The sequence below is a fragment of the Urtica dioica genome, chromosome 4 (assembly GCF_054948205.1).
Source record: "Urtica dioica subsp. dioica isolate 48M chromosome 4, U.dioica_male_clone48M_v1_H2, whole genome shotgun sequence".
Taxonomy (NCBI): Eukaryota; Viridiplantae; Streptophyta; class Magnoliopsida; order Rosales; family Urticaceae; genus Urtica; species Urtica dioica.
Genome location: NC_142759.1, coordinates 14,209,768 through 14,228,170, shown reverse-complemented (window position 1 = coordinate 14,228,170; position 18,403 = coordinate 14,209,768). Strand labels below are relative to the sequence as shown.

Below are 18,403 nucleotides of genomic sequence, written 5' to 3'. Positions count from 1 at the left end.
TCAAATGATATCCCAATTTTTTCACTGCTTATAAAAATAACTGCGTCTGTGGTTTGAGAATGCCTTCATATGGGGAATGAACTTTAACAATTATGATGTGTCATTCAGAAAAACAGTGGTTATAGCATCCATACGTAGAGAGGTAGCCCACTTTTCGAGAGATTTAATCATCACTTGCAACACAAAATATTTTCGATCTACCTACTTTTGTTGGTATTATTACTTATTATTATTGTTATAAAATAGTTCATGTCATTTCATTTAACAACACATCTCCCTTTCTTTTTGACGTCTTTGCTCTGTTTTTTTTTTAGTAATTCAATTTTACATCATACATTATATCATAAATTACATTGAACATTTAAGTACAAAATACAAGATATAATCTTCAAACGAATATAGTTTGTTAAGGTTCACCTTAATCATAGTTCCAGTCAACAAAATATTGTCTTTATCATTTAGTAGCTAGTCATGTTCCATGAATTCATCGTATGTTACAAGCCATATATTGACACAAAAACCATAAACACGAGATGGTTCCTCCTCATCTATTACTATATAACTTGATGGAGTCGTGAAACCAGAAACTTTTCTAGCAATAAAAGCAGAAGCAATCTGCCTGTAATTATCGATGAAAAAAAAAAATTTGATCCGCACACATACACGTTGTAGACAATAGTACAATACAAGACCAAAAGTCACGTTCTCTTGACAGAGATATCATTATAACATCAATTGCAATAATAACCGTGTGCTTACATTAGGAAACAAAACAGAATTGCAAGTATCATAGCCGTCAAATTGCGCTCTTTTGATAATCATGTATTCTTTTTCTTTATAACAGGGTTTTTTTTTTTTTTGGCGGGTTAAAATTAAGGTTGAGGAGGGGAAAGTTACTCATCTCTGTTCTGTAAGTTTTAACTAGAAAACAATCACCTTTTCTGGGGATTATTTTGTTAGTACTAGGTCTAACTAATTCATCTCGCGATCATATATAAAATCGTGGGAGCTAGGAAGTAAAAACGATACGGAGATCATTTTCGGAGTGTAAAACCTTCCTCGAGACACTGTGTTCCGATATCTTGAATCTGACGCTGAAGCAGATCCGGGTCACTCGTAACAACAGCATCCACACCTTCAAATAGCATATTATGCATCGATGCCATGTCATCAACAGTCCACGCATAAACCTTTTTGTTTCTTCTGTTACAAGGCGCAGCATAATCCGGTGAGCATAAATAGATATAATTTGTAATAAAATGAGAGATGCAAAATCAGCAAGTGAATTGATATATCTTACTCGTGAAGAACTCGGACAAGATTTTGATCGATCAATCGGTGGAACACACCTACCACCTTTGCACTTCTCATCCTCAACAAACTGGTTCTGACCCGAGTAGATGGATCGATCATGACAATGTAACCCACCTGCATCGAAACCATAGATTATTGCAACTACCTTGTTACGAAAGTCTAAAAGAGATTTATAATGGTCTACGAAAATCACAAGTTCGCGTGGGTTTCCCAAATAGTATTAAGAAACACAAAAATAATGATATTTTTCCATTACCATGGTGTCTGGTGAGTGCTTGATCACATCTCTAGCCAAATTATCGCTTTTAGCCCATACAAGGCAGTTCATACACTGTGTCCTTTTAACCTGACAATAAGTTTTATAAAAAGATTAAATATATATATATATATATATATATATATATATATATATATTTTAATATTTTAACTGATAAACCAATATAATTTGAGAAATCATGTAGTGGAAAGATAAGATGATTTAACAGCCTGAAACGAAATTAAGAGTTGCTCTATGGGAATCTTAGGATTCAGGGTACGAGCTGCCCACAAACTTTAACCCGAAGCAAATACACACATAATACTATCGACGCATATTGGTATCATTCCTTCAACAACAGGCCAAACCACATCTTATAGTTATATCTCATTTGCCAAATTGCGGTGAGATTAACAGTCCAAGGGTTTGGCAGACCATCTAAATATTAAATACACAAAGAGATTCACGTTCACAAGTTCATCTATATTTAAATCAAATCTATCACGTGTTCATCTAAAATAAGAGAAGAAAGATAATAAGAACTTACAACAGAAATGATATCCTCAGCAAGTCCACTTTCAAATAACGGAGGACCAACTTTCGCGTCGAGGATCACCTGCCGAACTGATCTTGAGACCAACTGAGAACATTCACAACGGCTCATTAAGGAAATTCAAAATTTCAGAATTTCAAAGCACGGTGACTAATACCTTTAAAGCATCTTCAACGGTAGGAACTTTCACACCATTGAATTGCTGGGAAGGTAAATGAGCAGTGCCTAATTTTTTAATCTACATAATCACCCACGAAACCGATCTCAATCAGCATTTTCCCCAAAATTAATAGATAAATAATAAATTAGATTTCCACTCAATTCAATCACCTGATCAGAGCTCAATTGTCCGACCCTAATAGTATCGTTCCCGGATATCCTCTGCAAGTCCCTGCCTGTGCCATCCGAGAATTAAATCCACAAATGGCTTTACTAAAGTGGAATACCTGATTCTCATTATAACACGGGAATACAGATGAGCTAACAAAACACCTGTCATGGAGAGCAAACAAAACGCCATCGGAAGAACGAGAAACATCAATCTCTATGCAATCTACTTTAGAACGAAGAGCACTCTGATACGCAGAGACCTGTATGAATCCAGATCCAATATCACGGGGTCTGAAATTCGGTATCTTCTAACACTGAGTTTGTTCGTTTATATGCGCTTACCGTGTTCGGAAACGCCTTGGTTGAATCACCGCCATGAGCACAGACTAATGGAGGATTTTTAACCCAACCGCACTTTCTTTCTTGAATCTGTGTATAAAAAAATTGATATGCAATGTCGATGACGAGATTGATTCTAATAAGATTCATAAAAATGTTGAGATCATACCTTATTGAATCTCCTGAGCCTGAAGTGTAAGAAAATCGGAGGAAACAGAGCAATGCAAATGAGAGACGCAATGATTCTTCTCTGAGAACAAAACCGCAAGGACTTTGGCTTCCTTGTTGTCACTCCTCCGACTTTCGACGCCATTTTCGAAAGCTCATTCCACTAAAACGAGGCTCTTTGATACAAGGAAAATAACACATTTATACCTTGTGTTTTAGTGAAATGTCGAGTTTAACCCTCAGTTTTCAAAAATGTCGAATTCATACCCTCTGTTTAACTAAAATGACGAAATTATACCCTGAAATGAATAACAGCGTCACAAATCTCCCTTTCATTGATATTAACTCTTATATAATAAAAACCGAATCAAATCTAAATCAGTACCCTAATTTCCAAATTCTCAATTTTGAAATAAAAATAGCCTTAAATTGAAATTAAATAATAAAACTCACACCGCCTAATAAATGACTTCATTCTGTGTTCGAATTGTAACTCTAAATCTTGGATTCTCTGTTCGAATATGCGATTTTGATGACTATCAACTATCGATGTTTACCCATTTGCCTCTTTCTGTGTTCTTCACGATTAAGAGACTGTTGTTTATTTTTTAGTTTTTAAATAAATTACATATATGGCGCGAATGAATAAAGATAATTGGTGTTTATATTATAAATATTATAGTCAACGTCAATGAAAAATCAATAAAAAGAATATTTGTGACACTGTTGTCTATTTCAGGGTATTATTTCGTCATTTTAGTTAAATATATGGTATAATTTCGTCATTTTAGTTAAACAGAGGGTATGAACTCGACATTTTTGAAAACCGAGGGTTAAACTCGACATTTCACTAAAACACAGGGTATAAATGTGTTATTTTCCCTTAATACAACAGAATGTCTATATTTTAAAACAGAGGGGTATTTTTGTCTTTTGATGGATAAATGATTGGGCCTAAATTTCTGGCCCATTAAGAAACTAAAAGCCCAAAAAGCTTAATCAATCACTCTTGTGTCATATATCTTTGAAACCCTAAGTCCCTCTCTTTCGGCGAGGGAAAGTTCAGTCGCGGAGCAGGGAGATCAGCCATGGTTAGTGATTCTACGGTTCTCTGCTCAATTCTCGTCTGATTTTCATTTTCAGCTGAATCATTAGCGGTCATGTTTTAGGGTTAAAAAAGAGGTTTGAGATGCTAAAACATAAAAGTTTCTGAGATAAGATTCTTACCATTAGATTTGCTCGGGTGTTGATTTCAGGTGAAGTACTCGAGAGAACCGGATAACGCGACTAAGTGTGAGTAATTATTCAGTTCATTGTTTTCATTGTTCGCATATGGTTTCATTTATATCGGAACTTCGTTAAATTGTGGAGAATTTAATGTACAAATTTCGATCTTATGAGTGTTAGGATTAGGCAAAATAAATTCATATGCGATCCAACACAAAGGTGGAAAATTGATGTTTTTGAGAAGCAACAGGAATCTTTCAATTATATACAAGAATTGGCCCTTGTTGTAAAGCAAGGAAAAACATTTCTTTCACTTTCTTAGCTTCCGTTAGGAATTTTACATAATTCTAGTCATTCATGTATTCTTTTGAGGTTGAAAAATCTTATATTTGTGTGTGGTACTGTTGCTACAAATCAGCCTGCAAAGCTAGGGGATCAGATCTCCGGGTTCACTTCAAGGTACGCCGAACCTATATAGGTGTTTTGTCATTAATTTTTGCTTGCCTTTCATAATATTTAAAGTAACATTCAGTTGTAATTGTTTTGTCATTAATTTGCAATTCTATAGGTGTTTCACGGAACACTTAATATCATTCAATGAACTTTGATAACAAAAACTACTATTTGATCAATGCGGAAATGGTCAAGGTGTAGGATGTTGGTTTCTGTCAATATCTTTTATCAGTTTTGAACTGAAAATCAATTTAGAACAGAATAAGCTGGCAGAGATCTTGGAACGTTTCTAATGCGATCACCGACACTCACAATTTTTGTGATTTCTCTGTTAATATATTAACAGAACACAAGGGAGACAGCGTTCGCGATCCGCAAGTTGCCCCTGATCAAAGCTAAGAGGTATTTGGAGGATGTTTGTGCCCACAAGCAAGCCATCCCGTTCCGTCGTTTTTGCAGAGGAGTTGGAAGAACTGCTCAGGCCAAGAACCGTCAATCAAATGGACAAGGAAGATGGCCTCTCAAGTCTGCCAAGTTCATTCTCGACTTGTTGAAGAACGCTGAGAGCAACGCTGAGGTATTTTTTTTGAGGAGCTAATTCTGATTTATATCTGATATCGATTCCTCAAAACTAAACTTGTTTTCGTGTCAACATTTTGCAGGTGAAAGGTTTGGATATCGATGCGCTCTATGTATCGCACATCCAAGTGAACCAGGCACAGAAGCAGAGGCGTCGCACATACCGTGCCCATGGAAGAATCAACCGTGAGTGCTCTTCCCTTGCTGATTTTCCTTTTTTTTTATTATTTATTCTCCATACTGTGCAATGATTTTGAACTTCCTTTGACAGCTTACATGTCGTCTCCGTGTCACATTGAGTTGACTTTGTCAGAGAAGGAAGAACCAGTCAAGAAAGAGGTAATTTCATTGTTATTGAGCGAGTTTTATTGAAGTGTAATGATTGGATGATGCTGATTGAATATGAGTTTTGTGCAGCCCGAGAGTCAGTTGGCTTCACGGAAAGGAGAGAAAGGCCGAGCTGTTTCTTCCTGAGCGCAAAGTGGTATAGAGTAGTTTTGTGTTTTTGACATTTGGGTTCTTTCTGTACGTCCTGGGAATTTTGACTTCCAAGACTCTTTTTTCAAGGAGCTTGTGTTTTTCATTCGGAGTTCTTCATTTGTTGTCGTAGTTTGTGACCTGAGCTCTTAAATTCATTTGCGGGTCAAGTCCAAAGTCTTTTTGTTGTGTGACACTTATTCGTGAGGTATTAATGTTTTTGTTGAAAGGTGAAAGTTGGTATTGGTTGGCATGGGAAATTTTGATTATATAACCTCATAATAGTTTGGTTAGGTTTGGTAGTTTTATGATCGCCAAACTAGATTGTTGATGTGTTTTTGGACGAAAATACTTCGCGACTAATCTACCTTAGCATTTAGACACAGATGGTCAAAGGTAGTCTTAAAAAAAAGTATAAAGAACATCACTATGAGTCCCATCAGATGTCATTGGAGATCACGAGTAATTTCTTTATTTTCATCAGTCGTTTATATATCATCAAAAATTTGTTGAATTTTACGTCCCAGTCAACGAACAAACAATGTGTGAAAAAAGTTAACCTAATGGTTTTCAATGAAGTTTGTTTAAGATCGCATGAGCAACCTGGGGATCCTACCAATCAATGTATAAGCCAAATTCATTGAATAAATATATTATTTCGTACTGATCCTAGTCAGACATTAATGTGTTAAAACTTAAAAGACCAGTGGTCCGAGGAGGATGCTCATAGGCTCAAATGTATTTGGCTTTTTCAAACAAAAAGAGAGCATGTTGCCAAATGAAACTTTTCATAAGTATAAAAAATTTGTTAAATTTTGACCTATAATAAATTATAGTAAACAAAATTAAGGCTAGGATTTTCGGTGTAAAATACAAAAAATTAATGAGGATCTAAGTTCAATTCCCACTAAACACTTGGGTACCCACCTAACAATAGCAATTGTTGGTGTTTCCAGTTCACAAATGTTGTGGAATTAGGCAGGAAAAGTAAATGAGAAGAAGAAGAAAAAAAAGGGGACATTTTAAGCTCACATGACGAAATTCTCAAATGATACATGTCTTAATTGGAAGGAATAATGTTTGTTCATTGTCTAAAAGTTGAGTTGATTAAAACAATCCCAATTGATTCGAACAATGTCTGGTTGCAAAATACATCTCTGGTCACCGATCAAATTCTCTTTTTGTGACCAAGGATCACTCTGCCCATTATACATTTGGGCAATAAATCTGCAAGCAAATTGTTCACTGTAAACATGAGGTTCAATCTCTTGAGCCAGAAGACTGAGCTGGCTGTTTGCATTGCAAAGTTTCAAGGCTGCACAGCCTCCAGAAGTTTCTCATACACTTGCCTCGCAGACAAATCTTCAACCTGTGGTAACATTAATCAAATCAAGCAAATTTCAGAAACGACGTGGAGTTTTTAAACACACCCAGAAGATGACTAAGAGGCAAAACCCCATGGTAAACGTACCACAAGTAGTTTTGACTTGTTATTCCAACCCCTCTGAAGGGTCATCTGGCTCAGCCTCAGACCCAACACCTGTATAAAAAAATCACATAAATCTAGCACTCTCAGAAGATCAACAGCCTGGAAAGAAAGTAAGGTTTATTAGGGATCTACTTTTCCCATGAACTCCAACAGCTCGTTGTTGGCTTCTCCACGGGCCGCTGGTGCAGCAACAGTCACTCGCACATCATCCGCATTCACTCCTACCATTTACAGTGTGTTAAATTGAATTTTCACATGGCTATTCGAATCACCACACATCTCAATATACCCAAAGCCGCGGCTCTAATTCAAGGGCAAATATGATTAAAAAAAAAAACAGAAGCTGAATCCAATATCCCAAGCTAAGAAAAATCTTAGAATAAAATAAATATAGTAAAAATCTGGCTATTGTTCACATGAATCGCTATTTACTAATTCCCAGTATTTAGTATTAGGAAGAAGAAAAAATGTTAACAGAATCATTTTGAACTCATGTTCTCTTGTGTGCTTTGAACAATCTAAACCAGGCACTTGAGAGGCTGAGTAGAGAATCTACCTTTGAACTCCATGCTAATCACACTAGTGTGTTAATTATGAGTTGAAATTCCTAAATCTATTATCAGACTATCAGACTGACGCTCCTAACCCGATTCCAAAATATATAAGCCATAAGTGGGAAAGGGTTTCAGATTTCCATGAGTTTGGAGATGCTAAAGAGACTCAGCAAGGTTGTACAGACTAATAGATCGAACAACCCCTGGCAAAGAACGCCTATTTATGACGATAACTCAGAAGGAAAAACGTAAATTTTCTCTTACTTGTGATTGCCGATCTTTGTGCACGATCTTCCACTTCAATGGCCACTTGAACCAACCCTCCTTCTAATTGGGATATACAGGGCGGTACAGGAGCATCCTGTTCAGTACACATTGCATCATCTCATTACTATTATACCCATCTCAACACACGAGGAAATAACAACAATCAACAGAATCCACGGTGAAAAGTAAATATTCAGTGGAAAGAATGGGAAATCAAAATTCTCCTTTGTGTTTGGAAGTCGAGGAAAGTTTAGGAGTAAAGAGAAGGGAGGGAGTGAGAGGAGAGACATCAACGTCTCATACATCTGCAAATAAATTTATACGGATTCTCATTTTCCCCTCGTTTTCTTTTTCAATTTTTTAGGTTCCAAACACACCCTATATAAAAAAATAAAAAAAAATATATAAAACACTATCTTGGATAGATCTTCTCCTAAAAGAATACGAGTATCGACAGAATTCACAAACCTGGGGATTGGTTTCGGCAGTGACAGTGCTCAAAGCCCCATCGAGGACATAAATGAAGGAAGCAGATTCCAAATCTTCCTCAGCCCGGTAGCAAACAAACAGTCCACAACCCAAACAGTTCATTCGGAACTGCTTCTCCAACATCCCTTCACCCCTACCAATTTCACAGCGATTTCTCAAACTCATGCTCATGCCCATCTAAACAATATCTCAAAAGTAGAGAGCTTCTAAAAAATAAAAAAAATAAAAATTACCGTTTGAGCAGAACCTTGCCTCCCTCATCGACGTTCAAGCGAGCCAAGTGCTTTCTCTTGTCTAGCGCACGTGATTTGTCAGTCTTCCTCTTAGGAACCCTCTGCAACTGTGTATCTTACAACAACCGTGACTCAGTAAACTCATCAAACCACGCTCAACCAATTCGGATCTGGATCAGGAACACCTATGTTCGAATATCCGATACGTGAATCGGCTATGGCAGTTTTAAATTCTAGAGAAAGAGAGAGTACCAGTGATGAGGACATGAGAGCTACAGTGCTTGCAATAATAGACGAAGAGTTCGGATTCAGGGCCACCTGGTCTTGCGTCTTCGCTCGAATATGTATGCGTAGTCCTCTTCGGCATTTTCTTCTTCTTCTTCTTCTTCTTCTTCTTCTTCTTCTTCTTCTTCTATTCCTACTTCTCTCTCTTGCTCTACGACCAAAATTTCAGCTCTATAATGGAAGTGCTATCTAAACAGTGAATCATCATCAAAATCCATTTCTATTCTAAAGCTTAATTTGGAATACCCAAATGAAATCAAGCAAAAAAACTAATTTTCCCCAATCTCATGAAATCACACAATAAAATCAATTAAACAATGAACTCAGCGATAACCCGTCGACATCAATTTCAATCAAGCCCCAATTAAAAACCCCCAATCTCAAGAGTCATAAAATATCAAAAAGCCCGAATTGTACAACCATATATTCGGACCAAAACGTAGAACAATAGTGGAAGATAATGCAAATCAGGAAACTCAACAACGTACAAGGATTCGTATCATCCACAACGACATTAATTTTGGATTTCCAACTCAAAATCAACGAAATCCCCAACTGTAACCGCACATGGAATTTCGGAAAGAAGAAGAAATAACCCAAGAAGTTACCTTGAGAGGTTCAAACTCCAGAGCCCTCTTCTTAGTTCTTCCTCGACACTCTGTCCCTCTCCTCTCTTTCTACTTACCCCTTGGCTTAGTGACCAACTCAAATCGATACACTAGCAAAATGAGTTTTTATTTTATTATTATTATTGCCGCTGAAAATTCACAATGGTGCATTAAATATAATTATTTATTAATTATGCTAGTTAGATTATTTAAATCTGATTGAGTTACTTCCCCGCTTCTCAGCCTAAATAAACACCTCTCTCTCTCTCTCTCGGGTAATTTAGCTTACTACCCTTAAAAGTTGAGAGTTTTTACTCCGTACCCTTAAAAGTTTCATTTTTAAGTGAGTACCCTCTATACCTCTCTCAATATACCCTTTTCTTTTTTTTTTTCTTTTTTTTTAAACAAAACAACAAATGAACGCATATTGAAAAGGAAAAAAAAAGCAGCGTACGTGCTTGGTACAAGGTTCTCGCTTGCACACCACACCAATCATCGAGTCAAGCTTCATTCGGGCGGTAGACATTCCGGTGGCGAAGTCGAGTTCCGACGACGGCGACGATATTGACGGTGCAAAAACTCAACCCCTAAACAAATTAGGGCTTTGTGTTTAGGTAGTTTCATGAATGAAATTTTTATATTTCGAGTTTGATACTTCTTTTTGTTGTGTTAGATTGAAAACTTTGTTAGTTTTGAACCAGAAAAATATGTATCCAACTCAATGAAACTTTGATTGAAAAATATTTTCGAATGTTGAAGATGATCGTCGAACTCTACTGATACTGGTAATTTCCAGTAGATCAGTAGAGCAGTAGAGTTCCGGAGGTAGAGCAGTAGAGTTCCGGAGGTAGAGCAGTAGAGCAGTAGATCAATAGAGCAGTAGAGTTCCAGAGGTAGAGCAGTAGAGTTTGATTTAAGCAGTAGAGTTCCAGAGGTAGATCAGTAGAGCAGTAGAGTTTGATTTAAGCATTAGAGTTCGAGAGTTAGATCAGTAGAGCAGTAGAGTGACATAGTTATATCTCATGAACAAAGTAGATTTATATAGTAAATTTATTAATAGTGTTCTACTTTTAAATTTTCATATTGTATATTAATTTTATCATTAGTATTCTAATTTGTAATTATCATTTTGTAGATAATGACGGAGACTACGATAACGGTTTATTACAATGGAAAGTGGAAAAAAGAAGATGGCTCGCATCATTGGGTTAGTGAAAAGAATGATAAGCCTGTTATCATCGTCATAAATATCGAGATCAAGTTAACCGACTTAATTGAAAAATTGTATGTGAAACTCAAAGTGGATAAAAGTAAGCTAGACTTGAAGCTAAGTTTTATGTCAACTTCATGGGATGCATACGATCCTATCTACATAGAAGATGACGATGATGTATACGGTTTCTTGATGGATCGTGATGAAAAAAACCGTAGAAGTTCACTCCGTGTAGAATTCATAGAGAAACTTGAAGTTAATCATGAAACTCAAGTTGAGGAAGGTGACGCAAATGGTAATGATTTAGAAGGAAATCATAACAACACTTTGAAAACAGGTAATAATTTGACCCTTCAACAATCTTAATGATTATTATTTTTATTGTATACTAACACATAATAATAATGTGGTTGCAGCTACAATGGAAGACATTGAAGATGAAACCACCAAAGTAGTAGGAGGATCAAGTCTCCCACAACATGAGTTAGACACGTCTACTTTACTACCGACGTCACCATCAGAAATGTTCCGAGAGTCGGAATTTCTTGTTGAATCCGACGTTGAATCAATCGATGTAAGATCTAATAAGCCATATAGCTTCACAGATGGTACAAACTTTGAAATAGGCCAACACTTCAAAAGTAAGGATGAATTGAAAAATATGTTGTTGGACGCGGCGATTAAAAATTGTTTTGAAATGAAGATAGTAAAGTCGTGTAAGAAAGTGTTTGTGGTTGATTGTGTTGATCGGGAGCATTGTAGTTGGCATCTACGAGCAGTTAAGTTGGCAAACACTAACTTCTTCAGTATTCGACTTAAAAGCAAACTCCTCATCTAAACGAGTTCAGAGCCTAATGTAACTTAATGTTTGAAGCAATGCAATAGATTTTTCGATGTTACTGTGCTTAAATCATATTTTCCTCTTTTCTATTCCCATCACAAAATCAAAGAAGAAACAAGTAGTAGTGACAAAAGGGTACTGATAATCTGCGACCTCTTAATGGAAACGAGATAACTCAAAAGCCGAATGCAAAGAGTCAGAAGGACAATCGAACAAATATTTAAAAATTTCGAGTGACTGTACCTCGCCGTCCTCGTCCTCCGTGCCGCCGGTGTCTCTCTCTCTCTGCTCACTCTCGCTCTGCCTCTCACTCAGCCCACGCCTCTCTTTCTCTCTCTCTTGGCCGAAAGTTTTTTTCTCTCCCGGTTCTTTGATGTGCTAGGTCGGATTCTCTGCTGGCTGCTGCTAGGTCTCTTGGGGGTTTGACAGACGCGGGAATGATGAGAAAAAAGAATGGGTTCTCAGATTTCAAGTTTTCTATTTTTTTTAATTAAAAAAAATGATGGGTATATAAGTAATTTTGATGTTTTGGGCTGAAAAAATAAATGAAAAAGAAAACTAAAATGAGAAGAGGGTATAGAGTTAAAATCAACTTTTTATAAATGCACTGAGCTAAATTTCTCCTCTCTCTCATTGTTTCGGCTTCTAAAACCCGGTAGGGCCAATTGAAAGATACGTCTACAATTCATTAGTGGTAAAAAATGTGCCTTTGAATGTTTCAAGTTTAGATATTGGGCAGCCTGAGGCGGCACAACACCTTGTCAATCGAGCTTCCCTTCTTCGATGCAACTGTTGAGGACTTGGACGAGAGCGTCGTAGTCCTTCTCGATGTGGCCTCCCAATGTCGGGCTAACCACTAGGACCCCATCGATGTAGTCGTCCGATGTCGGATCGATGCAATCACACAATGCGAGACCGACTGTGTAAGCCTCTCGATGCAATTATGTATTATGTAGCATCCCAAAGACAGGCGCGCCCTCTCTTGATGACATTGCCTGACCACTTTGGGAGATCCTCTAACGACGACGCAGATGCTTGCCTCCCTCGTCGACGTTCAAGCGAGTCACGTGCTTTCTCTCGTCTAACGCACATGATTTGTTACTATTTATCTTCATGACATTCTGCGACTATGTATCTCGCAAAAATATGTGATTATGTATATGCATAGTAAACTTAATCGATTCATATTCGGATAAAGTAGACCTCGCTGGTTAAGACGGGTTTTGGATTGTGGAAATAGAGGGGGGGAAAGAGAGAGTACAAGTGATGAAGAGTACAATGCTTTTCAACTTTATGTCCGCCTAATCTTGCGTCTTCGCTCAAATACGTATTCGCGATCATCTCTAGTATTCTTTCTACTTCTTCTTCTTCTTTTAATTCTTCTTATTTATCTCGCTCCATGGCCAAAATTTAAGCTTTAGAACGGAAGTCCTTTCTTCTAGTTTGGTTAAAGTTACCTTTTGAAATGGTTTTTTTTTTTTTTATCAACTTAGAATCGTTAGTTTGGACCTGGTTACGATTTCGAGTGAGCTAAAACAAGGTTAGTCATAATGAAATGAAGGCCCCATAACATCAGCCCATGTTAGTTCTACGCTTTATACATCATAGAATTTAAATGTTATATTAACTCTAATAATGCAAGAATCAATTATTTTAACCAATACAAACAATGTTTTTTTTTTTCACTTCTAATACAACCATCGAGAGGACAAAAAAGTAGATTTTATCATTACTTGCCACATGTCACCCCCAAAATAAGGATGTGCAAAATATGGTAAGGATAGAGAATAAACATCATCTCATTATTATCTAAGAAAGTGATATACATGACATCATATTTAAAGTCAGGAGGTTAAAATTTGACCAAAAGAACGAAAAAAATTGATATCACACGTCAGATGCTAGCTTGACTTTACTGTTTTCCCTTGACCCAGCCGCGCCTTATACGACCATTCATTGATGTGACTACTGACACTAATATAAACACGCCACTTATCATTTACGAGACAACACTTCTTTGACGCATCCGCCCAATTCCAAGACGATCGATATGGCCTCTCAATAGCAAGTCGACCATCCAGACCGCATCGCTGCGGCTGCACAACACTCGATCAATCGTGTTGTCCGTTGTACATAACCCCTCTAGATGATTTTGTGATTGCAGGAGAATCATGGTAAATTGAGATAAGGTTGCGTTTGGATCGACAAAATGTTAGTTAATTCTTCGAAATTGAAGACTTCGAGGCTTGAATCACGCATAGGAACGCTTTCCTTATAGTATTTCGAGTACCCCAAAATGTCTTAAGGTTTCTGTACAAGAATACCGCAGGATACGACAAGCCTAGTTCGGACTGCACCAAGACAGAGTGAAAATCCGAAAATAAGCAAGAACTGTGTTTCTGGATTAGTGTTTCGGGAATAGAGAAAGTTGGTTCGAAAACCTGTATCGATTACTGAATCCGAAGTCGGATTATATAAGCAATCGTACCCGTTCGCGAAGAGGTTCGACGAACAGACGCACTGTTTCGGTCGAACTACGATTATAGTCGCAAACGACACGACCGTTGGTCAAACGGTAGTTCGTTTCGAAGCGACGTGACCGTTGGTTAGAACTGTAACAAAAAATAATTACTAAATGAGGAGGCGCGACCGTTGGCGAGAATCGCCGCGAGAAACCCGCGGACCGCGCCGTTTCGCTTGGAGGTCGAGCTCGCCTGGAGGTCGAACTCACCTGGAGGTCGAGCTCACCAGGAGGTCGAGCTCAACAGGAGGTCGAGCTCAACAGGAGGTCGTCCAGTCGACCTCGCCCCCAGTCGAGCTGAAATGACTCCGTCATTTCGTTCAGTCGACCTCGCCCCAGTCGAGCTCGTCACTTCCTCATTCACCTTAGTATTTGTTCCATGTGGGACTCTTTCCCACACACAAACTCACTTTCTCAATCAACAACATATTATTTCGTCTTTTAGTGAACAAATTAAATTGAGTTAATTAAAGCACCTATTTAATGTTACTCAATTTCCAACACAAAATGATTCCGAGGGTGGTCTGTTTTATCGACGACAAATATTATCTGAAAGTAGTTTCCACAACTAATCAACCCCCCCCCCCCCCCGCTCACACATACTACGCACAAAAAAAAATTATTGTAGATCTACACATTTCAAACTTAAAAAGTTATACATTTGCTGAGCTGCACAACAGTAAAGCCAAAGATATAGTACATGTAGGCTTTTAACTATTACACGTCAGCAAGCTTGTCTACGTCATCGTCACACACTGCAGAGTATACACACTGCAGAGTATAGATCGAGCACCACAACAAACAAAGCCCGAAAATTTTGAGCAAAAAAAAAAAAAAAAACAAAGTCAGATTAATAAAAAAAAAAAAAAGTCTCAACTCATTTGAGCCTCTAATGAGACGAAGCCCATTTATATTGGTATAAAAGGAAGAGTCGGCCACATCAAAGTCATTTCCCTCCAAAACATCCTCTTTCAGTCTCGATTTTATCCGCCTCTGATCTGCGATCCACGATTTTTGTTTCGCCGGATAAAAATGGAGGACTACTTACACTTCATGAAGACCTTGCGTACTCAGATGAACGGTCTCTCTCTCTCTCTCTCTCTCTCTCTCTCTCTCTCTATATATATATATATATGATGTGAATATATTTCTCGACAATTATTGTTCCGTGTGAAAATAACTGCAGATGTGGAAGATCAGGCGGCAAAGTTATCGGTGGAAGAGCAGATGCAATTGACGACCATCCAAACCTTACAGAATGATCTAATTTCCAGTACTCATTCGTTGCCTTTTTCTCTTCCGATTCAGCTTAACTTGATTGATCTCAGGAAATATTTTTGCTGAAATGAATTGATTGCAAATTTGATTTTTTTTTTTTTATGATCTTGTTCTGGAAATTTATGTCAATTAATTAAATAAAACATATTGAGTCCTAGAAAAAGAAAAACAATTCTAAAATTCGTTACACATTTTATTATTTTTTTAATATCATTATTATAATTATCTAATAGTTTCTTGCTGTAGGATATATGATAAACTCTAAGGTCCGGAACAGCGTGTTGTTCTTGAGTATAGGACGAATGCTTTATTTTTCCCTTTTTTTCCGCGTTTCCTTTGTCAAACAGTTTATTATAACTTCTCTGAATAATTGCACAGCAAAATCAGAAGTAAGTAAACTCAAAGAGGATGTTGAGCGAATGTCAAAGGAAAAAGGTGAAATATGCTCACGGTTACTGGAAAATCAAAGAAAGATTGCTTCCTTGGAGAATGACTCATCCACACTAACTCAGGTTACATCATAATGTTTCATCGCTGTGGATAAGCCATTATGCAGAATTGAAAACTTAAAGAGTCGAGTAATTAATTGATTTTATTATTTTTTTAATCAACATATTGAAACAAACACCAAGCTAAAGCACTAGTCAGGCAAGCAGAATTATATATTTTAGATAAAAAAACTTCCAAATACTCTTCCACGGCCTGGTCTTAATAAGTGATGTGCGTAATCTTCCGCGACAAAAGACTGACAACTATAATTTTCTTTCTTTCTTCATGCAAACAGAGTTTGGAGCTTATTCAACAAGAAAGAATTGGCTTGTCTGAGAAGGTTACAGAAAAAAGGTGATTCTGTTGGGGAAGGGAAAAAAAAAAGTTAACAGTGTTTCAAATTATAAAAATCTCGCTCTAACATGTTTTCTATATAACAGGAGTTATTACCAGAAGACAACAGAAGATATGAGTTTCAGATTGCAGGAGCAAAAGGTATGCACAAGATGTCCCTTTTTGAGAATATATGCGCTCCATACTTTTGCTGAGATCTTTCCTTTTCATGTGGCTAGGATTGCTTTAACTCACTCATGACTAGCGGGGAAGAAACAAAGCATGGAATGGTACGTCCTTGAAATTTCTTATTACCAATCTTTCCTCCGTGTATGTAAAGTATATCTTACTCTTGTCGCCTTTATTAAGAGCACTTTTGACTGCCTAACATTTTATAGGCCCATATAACTATTATTTCAGTCATCAACTTCCGTTTTCAATCTTTGGTTGGGCATATTTAATTAAAATGAGAGCACAAAAAATTATACTCCTAGCTTCATGGAGAGTAATTATTTGTGTATTCCTCTACACAAATAATTACTCTCCAGGGATTCATTCGAAATTAGGGCCATTTAGTAATATACTTATTCCAGGGATTCTTTTGTGAAATGCAATATGGAGTTGCCCTTATGTCATCTTTGAATATCTTTGGAATGATAAGGAAACCGATGCAAGGAAGAGTTTGATGTCCAAGCTGGACTCCGCTATGGCCAAGCTCAATGAGATTTCAGAAATGAAATCCAGACTTGTTTTGGAGAACAAAAAGGTTGCTACTACACTAGGCTTCCAACTTCGGTCCCATCTGAAATGAGATAGATTTTGATTTTCAGGTTGATAACTTCATGTAGTTATTGTCCTTCAGATGGAACACGATATTGAGCAAGTTAAGAGTAGAGCAAAAGATTTTGAGGTAAGATATTTGCATATCACATTTTATTTGGTAGAAGCACTTTTACCCAGCACTGATTCCAAATACTCAGATATCCACTTTATCTGATTTTAGGAATTTATTTGTCATGATACTTGCCAGTTGGATAATCGGAAAAAATATTTTCTTTATGCGTTTGAAGAAATTTATTCAGTTCTTTTTTGCCTTTTGCGCTGATTCAACTTCAAAGTGTTGTGCTTATTATGCACCACAGTGTAATGTACTTGATTTCCATTTCCCATTTCTTTGGATGTCCCATTCATTCAGCCAGCTTTGATGGCAATGGATATAAAAACCCTGGAAGAGGAGTACAGTGGCCTTTCATCAGATAAAGCTGGACTAACTGAGTACTTGCAGACTCTTTGGGAGCAAGTAGAGAAACTGAAGGTACATGAACTATCTTTTCGGGACATGGAGATGATATTAGTTTAGTGTTTTCCTATGGCACTAGCAAACGCATGAAAGATGTTACTACTAAAAGCCAAATTGGTGAAGCACAACGGTGATTGTTAAAAAAAAAAAAAACTGTAGCACTTCGTATGCTTCTAAAATAAATTTCCTAACTGATGTTGCCTGTAATATCCAGGATCGTTGAAAATTGAATAAAATTTCACATATTTTATTGATCTCATTCTTTGCTTTCTCAGGGAATTTCTCATGTTATAAAATGTGGATGTGGCAGCGAATATGAGGTCAGGGCAGACATCTGTACATAACTGAACGTCAATGTGTGCTTGAAATATGGGGAAACAAAAGTTTGTATAGAAATGTGGATGTTCATACCAAACAGCAGGCGCCGTTCTGAACGAATATAGCTAAGGAATTTCATGTCAATACTTTCTCAACCAGACGTTCTATTTTCTGTGTAGTTTGCAAATTAGATCAACATGTCAGAAGATATATGATTTGCAATACTCGTCGGATTGGTTGTATCAGGTATGCTATATCTACCCTTTTCCTCACGGTTGACAATTTAATACCTGTCTTACAAGCAACACAGAAAAGTGATTTCAAATAAACATCAGCCATCTATGGAGAGATAAATCTACTGCTGGTTTGTAGAATATCAGCTCTTTCCCTTGATTCGCAAGTCATTTCTTACGAAATCAAATTTGGAGTTGGTGGAGAATGTAGAATATGTAGTTGATTACTATTTTATCTCTGCTTGCTTGAGTAGAC

General features: G+C 37.1%; 4 protein-coding genes and 1 long non-coding RNA gene across 11 annotated transcripts; 3 read left to right on the top strand and 2 right to left on the bottom strand.

Annotated features, from left to right (window-relative positions):
• Positions 1 to 637: 637 nt before the first annotated feature.
• GDPD4 (PLC-like phosphodiesterases superfamily protein) lies at positions 638 to 3,131 on the bottom strand. The gene is made up of 9 exons (XM_089612508.1): positions 2,962 to 3,131; positions 2,796 to 2,882; positions 2,616 to 2,713; positions 2,454 to 2,514; positions 2,281 to 2,361; positions 2,118 to 2,210; positions 1,571 to 1,660; positions 1,301 to 1,428; positions 638 to 1,203 (listed from the first exon to the last, which is right to left on the bottom strand). Exons 1-9 carry the CDS (start codon positions 3,103 to 3,105, stop codon positions 1,035 to 1,037), a joined length of 951 nt encoding a protein of 316 aa, XP_089468634.1. The 5' UTR covers positions 3,106 to 3,131; the 3' UTR covers positions 638 to 1,034.
• Positions 3,132 to 3,974: 843 nt separating this feature from the next.
• On the top strand, positions 3,975 to 5,932 carry LOC149400687 (large ribosomal subunit protein uL22y). The gene is made up of 7 exons (XM_089613410.1): positions 3,975 to 4,051; positions 4,217 to 4,253; positions 4,606 to 4,646; positions 4,987 to 5,217; positions 5,303 to 5,405; positions 5,491 to 5,558; positions 5,637 to 5,932. Exons 1-7 carry the CDS (start codon positions 4,049 to 4,051, stop codon positions 5,691 to 5,693), a joined length of 540 nt encoding a protein of 179 aa, XP_089469536.1. The 5' UTR covers positions 3,975 to 4,048; the 3' UTR covers positions 5,694 to 5,932.
• A 769-nt stretch (positions 5,933 to 6,701) lies between these two features.
• On the bottom strand, positions 6,702 to 9,774 carry LOC149400686 (UPF0235 protein At5g63440). 5 transcript variants are annotated; one of them, XM_089613749.1, is made up of 8 exons: positions 9,622 to 9,774; positions 8,981 to 9,202; positions 8,729 to 8,843; positions 8,475 to 8,628; positions 8,004 to 8,100; positions 7,318 to 7,406; positions 7,168 to 7,236; positions 6,702 to 7,065 (listed from the first exon to the last, which is right to left on the bottom strand). In XM_089613749.1, exons 2-8 carry the CDS (start codon positions 9,093 to 9,095, stop codon positions 7,006 to 7,008), a joined length of 699 nt encoding a protein of 232 aa, XP_089469875.1. In that variant the 5' UTR covers positions 9,096 to 9,202; positions 9,622 to 9,774; the 3' UTR covers positions 6,702 to 7,005. The 5 variants fall into 5 exon arrangements, with proteins under 5 accessions (XP_089469875.1, XP_089469876.1, XP_089469877.1 ...); XM_089613750.1 differs by having other exon boundaries at positions 8,981 to 9,198; XM_089613751.1 differs by having other exon boundaries at positions 8,981 to 9,184.
• Positions 9,775 to 10,093: 319 nt separating this feature from the next.
• LOC149400685 (uncharacterized) lies at positions 10,094 to 11,372 on the top strand. Its single transcript, XR_016296806.1, has 3 exons — positions 10,094 to 10,235; positions 10,757 to 11,171; positions 11,251 to 11,372. It is a non-coding gene; the product is annotated as an uncharacterized LOC149400685 (long non-coding RNA).
• A 3,654-nt stretch (positions 11,373 to 15,026) lies between these two features.
• Positions 15,027 to 18,341, top strand: LOC149400684 (tropomyosin). 3 transcript variants are annotated; one of them, XM_089613497.1, is made up of 11 exons: positions 15,027 to 15,277; positions 15,383 to 15,469; positions 15,853 to 15,986; positions 16,259 to 16,317; positions 16,404 to 16,458; positions 16,536 to 16,586; positions 16,958 to 17,062; positions 17,159 to 17,206; positions 17,492 to 17,611; positions 17,872 to 17,916; positions 18,094 to 18,341. In XM_089613497.1, exons 1-11 carry the CDS (start codon positions 15,229 to 15,231, stop codon positions 18,103 to 18,105), a joined length of 765 nt encoding a protein of 254 aa, XP_089469623.1. In that variant the 5' UTR covers positions 15,027 to 15,228; the 3' UTR covers positions 18,106 to 18,341. The 3 variants fall into 3 exon arrangements, with proteins under 3 accessions (XP_089469623.1, XP_089469624.1, XP_089469622.1); XM_089613496.1 differs by lacking the exon at positions 18,094 to 18,341 and having other exon boundaries at positions 15,029 to 15,277; positions 17,872 to 18,071; XM_089613498.1 differs by lacking the exons at positions 15,853 to 15,986; positions 18,094 to 18,341 and having other exon boundaries at positions 15,383 to 15,470; positions 16,252 to 16,317; positions 17,872 to 18,071.
• Positions 18,342 to 18,403: the final 62 nt, after the last annotated feature.

What these genes read in the sequence shown, in the direction of transcription:
- GDPD4 (XM_089612508.1), bottom strand. Translation starts at nt 3,105, where the DNA reads ATGGCGTCGAAAGTCGGAGGAGTGACAACAAGGAAGCCAAAGTCCTTG. An exon ending in CCAAGGCGTTTCCGAACACG is followed by an intron (nt 2,714 to 2,795) that starts GTAAGCGCATAT and finishes GGATTCATACAG; the next exon opens with GTCTCTGCGTATCAGAGTGC. An exon ending in CTTGTCCGAGTTCTTCACGA is followed by an intron (nt 1,204 to 1,300) that starts GTAAGATATATC and finishes GCCTTGTAACAG; the next exon opens with AAGAAACAAAAAGGTTTATG.
- LOC149400687 (XM_089613410.1), top strand. An exon ending in ACGCTGAGAGCAACGCTGAG is followed by an intron (nt 5,218 to 5,302) that starts GTATTTTTTTTG and finishes AACATTTTGCAG; the next exon opens with GTGAAAGGTTTGGATATCGA. An exon ending in TGCCCATGGAAGAATCAACC is followed by an intron (nt 5,406 to 5,490) that starts GTGAGTGCTCTT and finishes TTCCTTTGACAG; the next exon opens with CTTACATGTCGTCTCCGTGT.
- LOC149400686 (XM_089613749.1), bottom strand. Translation starts at nt 9,095, where the DNA reads ATGCCGAAGAGGACTACGCATACATATTCGAGCGAAGACGCAAGACCA. An exon ending in CTGCCGAAACCAATCCCCAG is followed by an intron (nt 8,101 to 8,474) that starts GTTTGTGAATTC and finishes TGTACTGAACAG; the next exon opens with GATGCTCCTGTACCGCCCTG. An exon ending in TGTTGGAGTTCATGGGAAAA is followed by an intron (nt 7,237 to 7,317) that starts GTAGATCCCTAA and finishes TTTTTTATACAG; the next exon opens with GTGTTGGGTCTGAGGCTGAG.
- LOC149400684 (XM_089613496.1), top strand. Translation starts at nt 15,229, where the DNA reads ATGGAGGACTACTTACACTTCATGAAGACCTTGCGTACTCAGATGAAC. An exon ending in GAGAAGGTTACAGAAAAAAG is followed by an intron (nt 16,318 to 16,403) that starts GTGATTCTGTTG and finishes TCTATATAACAG; the next exon opens with GAGTTATTACCAGAAGACAA. An exon ending in AGCAAGTAGAGAAACTGAAG is followed by an intron (nt 17,612 to 17,871) that starts GTACATGAACTA and finishes TTGCTTTCTCAG; the next exon opens with GGAATTTCTCATGTTATAAA.